This window comes from Eptesicus fuscus, chromosome 16 (assembly GCF_027574615.1).
Source record: "Eptesicus fuscus isolate TK198812 chromosome 16, DD_ASM_mEF_20220401, whole genome shotgun sequence".
Classification (NCBI taxonomy): Eukaryota; Metazoa; Chordata; class Mammalia; order Chiroptera; family Vespertilionidae; genus Eptesicus; species Eptesicus fuscus.
In genome coordinates this window covers 39,387,501-39,403,612 of record NC_072488.1, presented here as the reverse complement: position 1 = coordinate 39,403,612, position 16,112 = coordinate 39,387,501, and the positions used below count along the sequence as shown (strand labels likewise).

At 46.4% G+C, this 16,112-nt stretch overlaps 1 protein-coding gene across 1 annotated transcript in view; it reads right to left on the bottom strand.

Annotated features, from left to right (window-relative positions):
* Positions 1–14,973: 14,973 nt before the first annotated feature.
* The window catches only part of MEIS1 (Meis homeobox 1), a 135,814-nt gene continuing 134,675 nt past the window's right edge, over positions 14,974–16,112 (bottom strand). Inside the window, exon 13 of the mRNA XM_054728364.1 lies at positions 14,974–15,642. Within this exon, the coding sequence (XP_054584339.1) occupies positions 15,359–15,642 (284 nt within the window). The 3' untranslated portion in view covers positions 14,974–15,358. The remainder of the gene's footprint in view (positions 15,643–16,112) is intronic.

Sequence of the window (16,112 nt, the reverse complement as noted above, 5' to 3'; positions counted from 1 at the left end):
AACAATAAGACACCGTCATTTTACTTCTGGCAGCCAGGCAGGGGAAAGCAAAGGAGAGCACCTCCGAATGCTAAGACCCTTAGAACTTTGAGGACAGAGAAATATTCCCTTAGGAGTCAGGAGTCCTCTGGAAAAAAATCTGGAACTCTTTGAGAGAGGGAGTTTATGATGATATTCAATTGAATCTAAAGCAATTCCCTACCACGTCTTGCCATGCAAAGTGATTTGCAAAACAGAAATATATGAATATCATTTAGAGATTAGGGAAAAGATTCATGGAAGATAAATTACATCCTGTTCTAGCAGTAGAGTCAGGATTACTTAACAGAGTGCCTGGAAGTCTGGGCACTGACTTAGTGCCCCTCTCCTCTCCCCGCTCCCTGCCCCGCCCCACTACTAAGCCTATCACTAGAAGACCCTTTTCTTTTTTTAAAAAAAAAATATATATATTTTTATTGATTTTTTTTTTTTTTTACAGAGAGGAAGGGAGAGACATAGAGAGTTAGAAACATCAATCAGCCGCCTCCTGCACACCCCCTACTGGGGATGTGCCTGAAACCAAGGAACATGCCCTTGACTGGAATCAAACCTGGGACCCTTCAGTCCACAGGCTGACGCTCTACCCACAGAGCCAAACCGGTTAGGGCTAGAGGACCCTTTTCAAGGTGAACACAAGTAAGGAGCACCAGTACTTCTCTATCTGGACTGTATTATTATGGACACCTTGAATTCAATGTACCGTAAGATCCTTCGCCATTCAACTTCAACATACACTTTAATATGACAATATTTTTTAATGCAGGAAACCAGAAAACAGGCTGCTAACCCCTAAGGCTGTGAAAGGATGCGCAAAAAGAATTCATTCCTTCTTAATCATCACAGCATATCTCATATTATAACATTTGCCTAAGTTGATTTCCTTGTTCTGGTGTGATTCATGGTTAGTGACTCTCTTGGCAAGGTATGGCCCGTGTGTTACGTGAAATACCGCAGGTGCCAGTTGCAACAAAGTCACCATTGTCTTTTTATAATGAAGTCACTTTAAACAGCTAAGTGTCCTAAAGTGAATCCAAGTGTGCCCGGTGTCCGGACGGTCAATTATCGCACAGTGTTAGGCAATTGGGATTGTGTTACTGCTAACTAGGGGGCTTTAGTTTTTGTTTTTAATAAAAGTCTATTGGAATAAAGAAAACATAGCACAGCAAACATTGAATCGGACAGTGTGACACAATGACGGATTATTTTGCCACAGCTTCCAGATTCCACAAAACAACAATGACCCTAAACATACAAAACATTTTATATACAATTTCCAGAAAACTCCAGACTCTTGCTTTGAAGGAAGTTTACTTGAAACAAGTGGCTAGGTGTTAGATAATGTTTGCTGTGCTGAGTTTCCACCACTGTAACGATTGCTATAGCCAATGCTTTTGTGGCGAGGGGAGTATATATTGAACCAGCATATACTCCAGTTTTTGCAAACAACTTCCAAAAAGCCTATTTTACTTCCAGTAAGATTTTACAGTCATTCCCTTGGTTTTCACTTTTATATCCTGCTATTATTATCCAAAGATGTTTCCTTTTAATATGAAAATTCTAAGTTTTTAAATTATTCATGTGACAATGAAACAGGTTTTTTTCTAAAAACAAAAACAGAGTTGATCTTGATGAAAAAACATATTAAAATAGTAAATTGTTGCATATATGAATAATATGTCTATAAACTACAGTGTCACAATATTTTGCTGAAATTTACAAAATAGTTTGTCACTTCCTTTAAAGTCTTTGTCCTTTAATGAATATTGTTTCAGTTCGATCAAACCTAACTATTTTTAAATGACAAACATGAGTTGAAATACAGAAAGGTTTATTTGAATATAATATTTTTGAAAAGATTTTTAAAGTATTCTCTTTATTTTAATGTAAGGGTGAATAAGTACATTTCTCTGTTTCAAAATCAGAGAAATTCAAACACTTAGCATTCATTACTTGGCATTCATTCTTCATGTCCAGGCACCAAAATTTGATTTAAAATGCTAAAATTATTTTAAGTTTTTAACTTTCCATATATAATTTTAAAAGGACACTATATATATATATATATATATATATATATATATATATATATATATTCCTACTTGCCATTATTAGAGGAATAGAGCTGAGTGGGTTTTTTTTTAAATATTAACTTTTTAAAACTTAACTTGATAGTTACAGATGTTTTAATCTTTGGAAGCCATTACATGTTCATTTTCCTTTCAGCATTAATTATATATAATGACCTCCACCTATCAGGAGAAAACTATATTTGTTTACATTTTCCAATGCTTTTAAAAATAAAAAATAGTTTTCATTATTAACAATAAGGGCAGATCTTTTTAATTGTTAAAATCTTGGTATTTTTTAAGACTTGTCTCTGGCCATTTTAACTAGAAAGTTCTATTGTGAATAAAACTGTTACATAAATTCTCCGAATAATAGCTTAATTACTTATAAACTCTGGAAACAATTAGTTTATCATCCTTTGAAGTGAGCAAGGCAACTTGCCAGGCTCAGAGTAAAATGCTTGTCACTTTTTCATGTAATGAGCTTAGTTCCTTTTTGTTATTTTAGATTATTTGGAAAAGGAAACTCGGTGGAATACACTTTAATGTTCAGAAGATTAAAAGTTGAATCATTCACTTCATAAATGGCCTCTGCAATAACACTTAATAAAGTACCGAAAGAAATATTGAAGGCTCTGAAGATTATAATTTATGTGCTTATGGAAATCATTGAAACAGATATTCTGGTTCAAAGATAAAGTTGTGCTTGAATGACACCAATATTGTAAAAGATTGACGAGGACTCCTCTGGTTCTCAGCCTCATAATATCACCCCTTACACAAGCCAGCAAATTACAGGACGGCCTCTTCTCTCCCATCTGGCAGCTCGCTCTGTGCTCTCTCCTTCCCTCCCCCGCCCCTTCCACTTCTGGCTGCCTCCAGGTCTCTACCTCCCCTCCACACCTTTCTGCTTCACCCAGGGTCTCTCTCTCTCTCTCTCTCTCTCTCTCTCTCTCTCTCTCTCTCTCTCTCTTTCTCTCCATCGCAATTCACTGTTAGGTGTAGATTTATTTTTATTTTTTTGTTTTGTTTTTTTTGGCTAAACAGAGATCAAAGGACGTTCTGAATATAAGTGGCTATTGTGAGATTGAAACACCTATATGTCTGAATATTACCCAAAAAATGAGGAAGAAAAAGAGTATCCGAAGAGGATGCTGATTCCATCTTGTCAGGCTCCAGATCTGCCTGAGTCGTCGCAGGAAGCAGGTGGGGAGAGAGAAGCTCTCCGTGGCCGCCCCGTTCAAGGCCAGCCAGGTGACTCTGATCGCAGCCATTGCGTCAGACGGAGCCAACACCTGGGCCGCCGCTCCTTTCTGACCTTGGCGGTCAACCAGCAAGGTCATCTGTAATTCCATCACCTGACTATTGTTTCCCAGGCTCCGGGGAGAGAAACTGAGGGCCAAGAAAGCCAGGCAGGTCCCCAAAGCCAGGAGGTTCCCCTTGGGGTCTATTCAGCGGGTGGGGGCCAGGACCGGATCCGGGACAGCAAACTTTCTGCACCGCTTTGCAAATTTCAAAATGATATGAACACACTTCCCATACCGCCCCCCTACTGGAAGTCATAATTACAGCTCACCCTTCCCTTTGTCGGCAGGAGTCTCCTTAAGCAGTCCCAGCAAGTCGGCCTACTTGGGGGACGCATTTTGCATTTCTCATTGCCTCTCATCCCTCCCCAGACCTATATGTCAAGGAACGGGGAGTCGAGACACGACACATTAATGTTTTTTTTTTTATCAGGGGACGCTCTCTGCTCCCACAGAAAGGGGGTGGGGGACCAGGAGGGGAGGGCGGCCGAGCAGGAGAGGGAAGGCATCACTCCGCAGCTCCTGTGGAAATTTCACATTCCGTGTATGTTCCTCTCTCACCTGAAATAAATCCCCCAGGCCTACCCACACAGCGCGGCAGCACTTATTTATTTGCATGTCATGCTTATAATATGGTGGAAAGCAAGACGGATCTCCGAGGAGGGGAGGAGACGAGGCTCACCTTTCAGGCTCGCTGCCTTAAATAAAAAAGAATAGTCCGGCAGGGCGCCTAAATATTTATCTTGAGTTTGTGGTCATTATCTCTATTATAGAGCCCTGGCAATAAATAAGTCGGGTAGTTACTACCCAACAATAAAACTGTAGTGTATGGGACACCGTACTATCACTTCCTTAATAATCTGCCGTTTCTTTCCCTTTAAATCTCCCCAGTCTTGTCTTCCCACTTGTCTACAAGGATCTATCTTCACCCCTGGAGGTGCCCGGCCGCTTGGTTCATTTTTATATTTGGTGAACACAATAAGTTTTCCTGTCTAGACTCTGCTTTTCCTCCTCTTTCCAGGCTGCCTAATCTGCTTCAAGACAAAGGGTTGGCCGGGATCAGATGTCTTTCCCCCCACCCCACCTCCTCACTTTAGCCGCCTGGTGCGTCCACGTGAATGCAGATCGCCCCCCCCCCTCGGGGCAGCCACCCACCGGGTCTCCAGGAGAAAGAGGGCGAGGCAGACTCCTGGGAGACAGGGCCCCCAGAAGGTGGTCTGTGCTCCCACGGGCCCGCATGCCCTTGGGTGCGCACTGGGTTCAAGGGTCTCGTTTGAGAGACGACGGCTGGGCTAGACCTGCCTCTCCAGCCCTCACCCTTATTCGTGATGGTGTGTTTGACCCGGTACGGATTTAGGGTTGGGGGTCTCATCCCCTCCGCCTTCTCCCGCTCGCCCTGCGCACAGGCACCGCGCGCCACCAGCGGACCCGGGCGCCAGCCAGCAGCCTGGACCCGCCTGAGAAGTCGGTTCTCGCTCCACGGCTGGCTCCTCTGTGTCTTCGGGCCTGAAAAGTCCACCGAGGGGCCTGGGCCCCCGGGGAGCGGACACCGCGGGGGGCAGGGGGGGGTGAAGGGGCGCCTTTCAGGTTCCCAGCCCCGCGGGCGGTGGGAGAGCCCGCGCGCACGCCCACCGGCCTCGCTCTCACGCCCAGGGCTCACCCGCTCCGCGCCAGAGCTAGGTACCCAGCTCGCATCCCGGCCCCATTCCCAGCCTGCGGGGAGGCGCAATCTGTTCGGGGCTGGCGCCTTTTAGGGCCCCAGGGACTCTCGGCCCCGCTGGGAGACTGAGCCCAGCCAGTCCCTGGCCGGCGCCTTCCAAACCCAGCGCCACCGTTGCTTGCACGCCGGCGCGAAAAGTGGTGCGTGTGGGCAAAGCGGTCAGCGAATGACCATCTCATCCGAGGAGCGGCAGAAATCGGGGGGGGGGGGGGGAGTGCGGGGAGGGCTGGGGGAGGGAGAGGGGGGGCAAAGAGGTAGGAAGCCTGGAAAGAAAACAAACAGACCCTGCCGCGCTTCCCCTTTTGTCTTGGTGGAGCTCGTCCCAAGAAACCAACTTAAGCTCAAGCCCCCGCCAGGCTTGTTTTTGTTTGTGTGTGTGACTTAGATCACCGCTAGAACTCGGGACCAAATCTCTGGGTGTGTGAGAGGGAAGGAAGCCGGCCCAGCTACTGATGGTGAAGGGACAATGAACTTACCACCTTTCTTTTTAACTCACTAACTCGTCCTTTATAAAAATCCACGCCGTGTGTGTGCGTGTGTGTGTGTGCGTGTGTGTGTGTGTGTGTGTGTGTGTTTCCCTGTTAATTGCGTTTTGCTGGGATGATCTTTTACGACTGGAAAACAAGCGGCTGGGAAAATATTCACGTTTGGGACCGAAAACATTTTTTATTTATATCTTTGACATTTAAAAGAGGAGAATTAATTTGTCCTGTCTACATTAGCATTGAGAGAAAGTTTCAGAAATCTACCCAGAGGGAAGAGGAGGGGGCGGGGGGGGGGGGGGGAGAAAGCGAAGAAAAGAAAGGAAAAAAGAAAAGCTAGGCTTGGTTTTTCTTATTTCGGAACTGTAATCAATCATTGGAATAGGAGGCAGCAAAATTGTAAAGATTCGATAGATTAAAATGCAAATGAAAGGTAGAAAAAGAAACATTAACATGGCGATCAAAGATTTAATAACCGTAAATCAAGTTTTTTTTCTGTTGCAGCTGCAGTTTGCGTGTGTGTTTATGTTTTAATCATGTTCGTTCCATAAATAAATAATTTCTGAAACGAGACTAATTTTTCATTATTTTAACTGTGGGCTATAACACTAAATATTAAAAATAGAAAACGTACAGGATGCCAGATCCCCAACCAAATAAGAGAAAGATGTGTTGATAGGTTAAAATCGAGGGGGGTTATTTGTGTGTTTTGAAAAGCAGAGTATTCTGCTAAAAATTATATCTCAACTGACAAAGCCCAAAGTTTTATTTTCCCTTTAATATTTTATGTTAAGATATCATTTATATTTATATTAAATATATGCATGGCTGTATATCCATTTCAGTTTGAGCATTTTCAAAGAACGAAAGTAACAGAATATTTAAATAATACAAAACATATATTATTGTAAAGTGATTTGACAGGATTCCTAGAAAATAATATTCCTTGTAAGAATCTGCCTTCTAGAGAAAAATTAAATGATGGTTCGACACAGTTAAAAGTTTGTTTGTTTTTTTAGCTCTCCTCCTAAAGTTATTTTTCCAAATGGAAATATTGTAGCCTTTTGTTATTCAATGTAAGGTTTTATGTTAAGGTATCAAATATCGGAACGCACTCCAATTTATTAGCTACTTATTTTCTCGTATGATGAAGGCTTTTCATTTAAATCTTTTTATGTAAAATATTGATGCCTATTGTTAATTTAGAAATTATTTCTAGAACTTTCAAAGTAAACACCTAGGCTCAGTCTTTTCTTTCTTTTCCCTTTTCTGGAAGTCTTCTTGACATGGAAGAATTTGCCTTCAGAAGATGGAAAACTTCTTTTTGGTTATATACAGCCTTGCAATGTTCAAAATAACTGTTTGCTTAATTTTGTCTTTGAAGGGGTTTCACCCTGATTTATTGAAATGATGCGTTAGAATTGTCTCTATTTCTCCTCTTTCCACAAATTAAAATGATAACCAAACCTGGGATATTTGTTCCCCTTCCAAAACCTTTCAGTTAAATGTGAGCGAAGTTGGTGTCCACTCCCTCCATCCCAGCCACACAACACGTTTCACTTTGACAGTCCAATAATGCATTTAGTTTAAAATTACACTTGGACCTTTCCTCCTTTGTATTTTTTCATTTACTTCACTGCAACAAGATGACTTGATTTTCATGGGATTACATGAACTCCATCCAATGTTACTGGGACATTTCTGCTCAACTAAATACTTGCGTTTAATAGACAAATGAACTTCTTTTTATTTGCTGGAGTTTGTAGACGGTTTTAGATACAGAGTGTGCAACTGATTTAGTTATTGTTGTTGTGAGAATCGAACAGGCACAAGAGTCATTTATCTAAGCCGAAGAGATATGACTCTATAAAAGGGAGAAGCAAGGGCAGAATCATGGGGGGATTATTTCAGTTTATGGCTCTTATTAATTAAACCGGATATGTTTTTATTCTGATCTGTTAGTACCGACCTTGTTAAATGCTCCCAGATAGCTTTTCCCCTCACCCCCAATTTTTTCATCTATCAGATAACTTGGGTCTCCTGTCTTTGGAGTTGCTTTTTCTACTTGATATCACTGGACGGTTGCGATGTAAAAATCGCATGCATCTTCAGACGCTTGCACCCCTCCCGGGAAAAAAAAAAAAAAAGAAAGAAAAAGAAGAAAAGAAAAGAAGAAACGCTTTTTCCCATTCCGCTTTAGCACCCAGTTTCGTTGAAATGCAAGACAGGTACTTGATTTAGCATTTAAGCAAAAGGTTACACAAACCGCGTTTTAAAAAGTGTTGGGATGTCCGACAGGGTCAGCCCCAGATCAGATCATTTTTTGAATGCAGACCTAAAGATAATGAGTACTTGTTGTATTAAAGGGAACAAACAGTACTTTGGCTTCCTCTGACCCCAGAATGCACGGCTCGGTTTCATTGATCATCCTCCTTTATGAGATAATGCAATTACAAACATCAATAAGGGGCTGCAAGGGGAATCATTATGCGGTGACAGTGATAAATGACGGTGCAGAAATAGCATGCTTTTTCCCCCCTAACAATCCAGGAGCCCAGGGGCTCCGGGGGCTGAACACAGTCGCCAAGGAAACAGATGACATCCCAAACGGCACCAAAGGAAAAAAAATGAACAGTCTTTCTTTGCCTCTCACTCTTTTCCGTCTTCCAAAGAGTTAGTTTTGGCTCTAGCAGCAGCTGCCACACAGGCATTTCGTTATTTCAGACATTAAAGACTGGAGCGGGGGGTGGGGGCAGTCTCCTCCTCTTGCACCCCCACCCCCACTAGATAACACACAAAGCTGGCCCTTCACCGTGTGGGGCTACCTGGAAAATGCACGTCTTGAAAATCAGGTTGGGGCGGCGTGGGGGGTTTGCAGGAACGTGGATTTACACCGCCACTGCGTTGTATTTCCCCCGCTTTCACGGTTGTCTGGTGGAAACTGAGTCTCCAGAACAAGCTGGCGCCTCGTGGGTCGGCCAGCAAGGACTGGAAGGGGGCGCGTGGCTCGCCTCCATCTCCCCGCGGTGCCAGACGCTGCTCTTGGCCAAGGCGGGGGCGGGGGCGGGGGCGGGGGGGGGGTGGGGGAGTGGGGTTGGGGATGGGGAGCAGGCGGCTGCGAGAGGTGCTTGCCGCTTTGCTGGGTTTACTTGAGATTAGCATTATCCATGGGCGCGGGATCTCCCCAAGATCCAGGGATCGGCTGTTTAAAGACCCAGGGTGCCCTCAGCAAGTGGCTTCAAAAGGGCCTCTCTGAGCGATCCTACCCACCCGCGTCCAGGATGGTAGGCGGGAGCAAGAGGAGATGGGTTCCTGGGGCTGCTGAGCGGGACCTGCGGCCGTGGGGAGGGGTGGGGGGAGAGCCTGGAACCGCTTGGGAGAGAAGGGGAGGAAGGGAGCGCTGCTGTGCCCGGGAGGAGGGCGGCAGACGAAATGCAGACGGGAGGCGTGGAGGAAAGCGAGCGAGCGCGATCCGACCCTAGCCCCGGGTCGCCGGCCGGCCGCGCAGAAAGCAGACACAGGGTCCCTGACCCCTGCGGGGCACGCCCCAGCGTGGAGCGAGGGGCCCCCCCGCGCAAGGTGCCCGGCCCCTCGAGGCCCCCACCGGGAGGCGTGGGCCGGGCGGGCACGCGAGCAGGTGACTTGATTCACTGCTTCCCCATTCGGCGAGGTCCAGGGACTCGTTTTTCCGCCTGCAGATTAAAACCGTGGCTCCGGTAATGAACTGAATGTTTTAGGGTAGAGGTGAGTGTGCCTGCGAGTGGGCCGGGAGGCCTGATCGATGGGAGACTGGCTTAACACGAAATCCCTTTTCTCCGGGGCTTCTCCGCCCGCGTTTCCCGGCGGTGGGCTGAGCTCCCGAGGGCAGGAGGCAGCGCGGGCAGGGACGACCCCTGAGCGGGGGCCCACCGGGTCCGAGACCCTAAGATGCCCCTCCTGTCCCCGCCGAGACCCCAGGAGTACCCGTTTTTGTTTTTTTTTAGAGCAAAGACTCTTTAACGCTCCAATGCCGGAGAACTGGTTGCTCAGTATATTGTTTGTTTTTCCTTTCAGCTCCGCCTTAGGAGAGAATGTCACTGACGTGGTGGCGGGCACATCGGGCCAAAAAGGGAATCCACGCCGCCCTCGCAGTCACCAGCCGCCACCTCCCAGGGGCGATTCCCCGCTGTCTCTCCCTCACCACCCTTTCCGGGGCCCTGGGATGGCCAGCCACACGTGGACCCCGCACCTGGCCACCCCGCCTCACAGCCAAGTGTGTGTGTTGGGGGGCGGGGGGGGGGAGCGGCCAAGGGAGAAGGGAGTTAGGACCAGAGGAAATACCCGGCCAGACAGGGCGCCCCCACTACCCAATTCCACGCCACTCCACCCGGGGTCCTGGTGCCTGCGCTGCAGCTTTGCACCCCGTCACGTTTTTATTGCCTTCGCCGGGGCCGAGGGCCTGCCGGGACCCGAAAGGCAGGGGGAAGTTTGCAGAGGTTTGGACACGATGCCCAGGAGCTCCTGCCTGACGCACGGAGGTGCTGTCCGCGGCTCCCCTACTGGGGCTCCCAGGTGGGCTCCGCCCAGGTCCCAAGTGCCCTCTGGGCCCCAGGCTCTCAGAGTCGGGTCCCCAGAGCTCCCGTGGGATTCTGGAACAGAGCTCGTCCAGAAGCCTCTGACAAAGCACCCCCAAGCGTCCTGAGGGAGGGGGACCCGCAGTCCTCTAGTAGGTGCCTTTCCGAGGTTGCCTTCTCTCCAGAGACAAAATCGGCAGCCCCCATAGACTGGACTCTCAGGTTGTGTGGGGAGGAAGGAGGAGGCTCCTGGAAGTGCTGCAGCCGCCCCGCCGGGCACTAGGGGGGCGGGGGTGGGTGGGAACCCTGGGTAGCGACCTGTGCGCCCAAGCACCCAGGCGCAGGCCGGGATGTGGTGCGTCACGGGAGGAAGGGCAGCCGTGTCCTGGCCAGGACGCCACGCAGCTGTCGCCACGGCCTGCGTGACTTTCTCTCGGAGCGCGGAGCCCGGCCTAGCCTGGGGCCACCGGCATCTGCCCACCCCCCACCCCCGCCTCCCCTCTCGCCGACTTCGGGGGGCGCTGCACACAGCAGCCGAGGCTGAGCGCAAAGTCTGCGCGCCTCCGGGGAGACGCTGTCAGGAGGGGGCGGATAGGGCTGTGTTGTTCCTTTTCCGAAACCTCCCGACTTCCCGGCGAAGTTTCCGGGTAGGCGCCTCTGCCCCCGGGTTCGAGCCTCCCCTCGCCGCTCCTTCCCCTCCCTCGCCCCCGCCCCGCAAGCCCAGCGAGCCGGAGCCTCGCCGGGGCCTGGCTGCCTGCTCGGCGTCCGGTGGGGACCGGGGCGCCCGATCCGCCCAGCCCAGCCCCTCCCCGGGCCCTGCGGGAGTGCCTCTCCCCGGGGCGAAACTCGCCGACGGGGGCCGCACCGCAAGGAGACACCCCTGGCCTCCCGAGGAACTCCTAATACCATCCATACAGCTTTAATGCGTTTATAATTCGATAAGTGATTTCAATTTGAAATTGTTAGTAACTAATTTTATGGGTAATTTTTCCACATCAAATATTTAAGCATCAGATTAAGGGAGCCAGTTCCGACACAGGATAATAAGGGGGTTTCCCTCCCACCCTCTGCTCCTCCGCCGGCCTCCGGTTCCTACCGAGTCGTTTTTCCAAATCCCCAAAAGATGGCAGTCGAAGCCGATATTCTTCTCTTCCTGCGGCCCTGCGAGGGGAGGGGGAGGAAGGGGGGGAAGAGGGAGGGGGAATAGAAAGGGAGAGGAGGGAGAGGAGGGAGAGGGAGGGAGAAAGAGCAGAGGGAGAAGCTAGACGTTGCCTGGACTTTTCAAACTAATTCTTTCACACGTTTCTAATACACGCGTGCAGCCGTGGTGAAGTTCCTGGAAATGTCCCGGCAGAAAAGAAAGCCAAGAAACCGTGCCTGTGGGCTCAGAGGAGGAGATGTGAGAAGCTCAGCACTTCCAAACGGAGCCTTCAGCTCGGAACAGAAGAGGGAGAAGGGGAGGCCGGGAGAGGGACAGGCTGGCTGTTTTATATTTCTCTGCATTTTATACAAATGGTTTAACATTGTACACAAATACTAAACCGCTAAGCAAGCAAGACAGGACTCTGCAAGTGACAGAATGGGGAGGGGGGAGGGGAGAAGAGGTAGGAGTGGGGAAAGGTGATGGGTGGGGGGGACTGCTGTGGGCCAGGGGGGGCTGGGCCAGCAGCGGATGAATTGCAGACCAGTTGCCAAAACTTTTTTTTTTTTTTTTTTCCTGCTGCTGCTGCTGCTGCTGCTGCTGCGGCGGCGGCGGCTGCCTTTGCTGCTGCCTTTGCTTTGAATGTGGGTAACTAGGAAACAGCAAGCCGTCTGAGAAGACGGAATTTCCAACGTGTAAAATGTTCTTAACGGAACCATTGAGCGAGTGCAATAAGGCGTGAGGGGGAACTAATCTTCCCATTTAAATGTTTGTGGCAATTTTATCTAAATGAATTTTAATGCTAAACGAGGGTAATTCCCCATTTGTAGCGCGTTTACTTCTCTTTCCTGTGCTTCCAAAGCAGTGGAACATCATGCGAGGAACAATAACAATAAAAATACTGTCAAGACATATTATTCATTTCGAATGTGTTATAATTACAACTGATTAAATATGATAGGGTAAAATATTTTTGATTTTTTTTTTTTTGGAAAATATTGAAATCACACTAAAAAGTAGTCTCGTTCAGCCAGCGCCCCTCCCCCCGAAGTAAAAATAAAAAGCAGGTACAGTTGCGTGCCCTGGTTTAGAAGAGGGCGTTTTGTTTTTCCCTTTTAAGAAACAGCAAAAATCCTCTCAGCACCTCTATTATTTCCCTCTTTCGAATAAGTGTCCTCCACAACCTCAGAGCTGGCTCTGAAATTTACAAGAGGAAGAGCTAAAATAGCAATAAGGGGGGGGGGGTGTCAGGCAGGGGGAAAAAAAGACCTGCAGAGAGCAAGACCATCACAAAACCATCACACAGAGGGGGGAACGCAGGGAAAGAACACAGTTTTGTTTTATTTTTTTTCTAATTCACTGGACAATAATTATCTTGATTTTCATAGCCTCCATATTCCCTAATTCCTCTTCACGTGTACCTTCTGCGCGCATTCTCCCTCTCTCCCTCTCTCTCTCTCTCTCCCTCTCTCTCTCTCTCTCCCCCTCTCTCTCTCCCTTCTGCCCTCCCTCCCTAGCTCTCTCACCCCCTACCTCCTCCCGTTCCTTTCCCTCCCCCACCCGGCAAGAGCTTCCTCAAGAATAAAGGCAGAAAATAACCAACTTACCCAGGCATGTACTGGGGAGGAGGGGCCCATGGATGGTTAGTTTATAAAGTTTGTTATTAATTTTTAAAGTAAATAAATGGTTGTTAACGGCTAGTAACCACCTATCAAAAGAGAAGTATTTCACTACTATGGACTATTTATGTAGAAGAATTGCCACCGGGCCCGACGGGGAAATTTAAACAATTCCATATATGGGGTGGGGGCGGGGTGGCGTGGGGGGCGCTGTGCGGGGAGGGGGGCGCGCTGAGGAAGGCTGAGTCTGACTCTCCATCCGCGCGTCCACGTGTTTAGACACAAGGCCCCATAAACAAAAGGTGAGAGTGCGCACTGCTGCTCCCGCAGGTGAGTCAGTCAATCACATGTCACCTAGTAAAGCCAACCCACAGCTGGTTTCCCTTTTCAAATAGAAAATAGAATTGTTCAGGGCGGGTTTATAGAGTGGCACGGGCCTGAATGTCAGACTTGAGTTTAAGGCGCTCTCCTCCAACCCATCCTTTGTTTACAGAGCAATCACTGCTTAAAGGCTGATTTTTAAAAGCGAATTTGCCTTAATTAAAATATTTGTGTATTTTCCTTAGCTTTGGGAAGCACTTTTATAGCAGCAATTTTATTTAAATAAAATTATAAGCTATTCCAGCTTAAACATGTTATTTTGTACCATTTAGCTGGCTGCCATGCAGAAATTCTGTACAGCTGTTCTGGAAAATTAGTTAATAACCAGTTTTATCCAATGAGAACATAGAGCATATTTATAAAAATTAGATTTTGAAGTCTGGCCTCTTCAATTCACATAGTTAATTTCCTAATAAACATCTACTGCTCATCATAGGTAACATCCTTAGTAAAAGACTTAACTCTGTACTTGGTTTGCCATTATGAGCAAGAATAATTTCACTGATATTAGATGAGTAATTTTGTTGAATGTAATCTGAGTCTACAGTTAGGTTAGTGCCCTTAGGCCTTAAATTTGCTGATATTAGGAGTTCATTAAGTCAGCTTAAAGAAATCAGTAACTATTATTAAATAATTTACTTTGTAGTTAAAATTTTCAAATACGTATATATCTTAGGGAGCCAAAATTAATTTTTATATTTACTGCATTGATCATCAAAAATTTTTTTGGGGGGGCAGTAAACACATTTTTCAAGCAGTGGAGTCAGCATGACAAAAATAATCTTGTTTTTATTTTAGATTCAGATTTCATTACTGCACTCAAACGACTACAACTGGGCTTGGCGTTATTATACAATCCAAACTGTTTCCGTCAGAAACGCTAAGACTCAGTGTGCAATGATTGTTATTAATAATTAGCTCCTTGGTTTCTTGATAGAAAAAGGCTATCAACAAGCATTTGTTTATCCACAACAAAAAAAGTATAATTAGCTTATCCCACTTAGTAAATCTTGTATGCATGCCAACTCATACCAAACTGCTACTTTTACAAAAAAAATTGCAATAATACAGTTCATTTTTCCAGTCCTTTTTGCACAAAATTTATTTACAATGTCTACATAAATGCTCCAAGGTGGGACTATGGAAAAATACACACATGACCGATGCTTTGCTCAGAAATAAAGTCAACATATTAAAAATAAATCTTCAGTCTATGTTTTTGAGCTGCATAAAACAGGAAGTGATGTATAAGGTGGTGGTTGTTGCATGGGGACAATGATGCTTGATGTGACAATTAGGCTTCTAAACACACGGCCTTTCGGTTTCCATGCCTCCTCCTACCAGTCTCCTTAAGACACTGCCTGCAACAGCTGATTAATCATTGTTGATGACTGCAGTTTTTCCCATCCTTCCCGATTTACATCTGTTCAGGCCAATTCAAATATGGTGAGTAAATGAATTAGACATGCAAATTCAAGCCCCAGGCTAGAGAGAAGGAGAGAGAGGAAGAGAGAGAGAGAGGGAGAGGAGAGAGAGAGAGAGAGAGAGAGAGAGAGAGAGAGAGAGAGAGAGAGAGAGAGAGCACGCTCATGGCTGAAATCCTAGGCAAGAAGAAAGATTCTTCTGCCTGATAGTGATTTTAATGCTCTAAAAATCCTGCAAATCAGACCTTCCTGTCCCTTGCAGGATAACTGTAAGGCTTTTTAATGTAAGGAGGCTTCTGGAGGAAGTGAAGAGCTATGGAAACAACACACATAGTGTGGAAAAATTTCACATTTTTCTTAAAAAATCTATAAGAAACAACGTAATATGGATAACAGTATAATAGCATTTACAATATTTCACTCTTTGTTCTCTTAATGTCTTATATAGTTATTTAGCATGTCCCCCAAATTGACTTCAGTTGGTATTTCCTGCTTTTTAAGAGTCCCTATGAAGAATTAGGGATGCTCCTTGGTCCAAAGTAGATGCCAAGAATGGAACTCCACAGTCATTGCAGAAAAAACATGATTTGAAATCAGTCACCATTGCAGACAATGCATATTCCCTTAAGCTACTGAGCATGAATGTCCATGACTTGTCCACTCATTGTTGGGTCTCCTGTATTAAGAACCGTGGGGCTTGATGCTGACATTGGCATTCCAGGGTGGGGCGGTCCTCCATGCATCATCACTGTTGGGTGGTGAGGGTGTCCAGGAATGTACGTATGCATGGGGGGCCCATGACGCAGCTGAGCAGGATGGGGGGGCATCTGGGGTTGGGTATAACTTGGCTGTCCCATACTCACACCCATTGGACCACCCCGGGCTACATATTCCCCTGGCATACTTTGCAGCCCTGTAGAAATTCAAAAGAAAAAAAAAAACAAAAAGAAAATATTATGAAAAAGCAATAGTGTGGTTCTGGCTATGGCAATCCTACAAAAGCCAGGGGACATTGTGATGAAGGGAACATGGCTCTGTAAAGTATTCTTTTGATTCATACGGAAGAAAATAAAATGAGAGGTGTTTTGCTGGAAACTCACATTTTTCCTCAACTATTTTCCTTTTATTGTCACTGTTATCAAGTCAACCTACTGAGGTCATATTTATTTAAAAAAAAAATAAAACTGTTATTTGAGGTCTGGTCTGAAGAAGCACTTTTGTTCCCTGAAAACATTCTCTACCAAGAACACAAGAGGACCCCACGCTGGTCAGGAAACATCTTGCAGGCAACTAACTGGACAGGCTCTCATTAAGGCTGATTACTTAGCTAAACCTGTACTTTTAAAAAATGGAGACAAAACAAAACAATAACAGTTATCAATG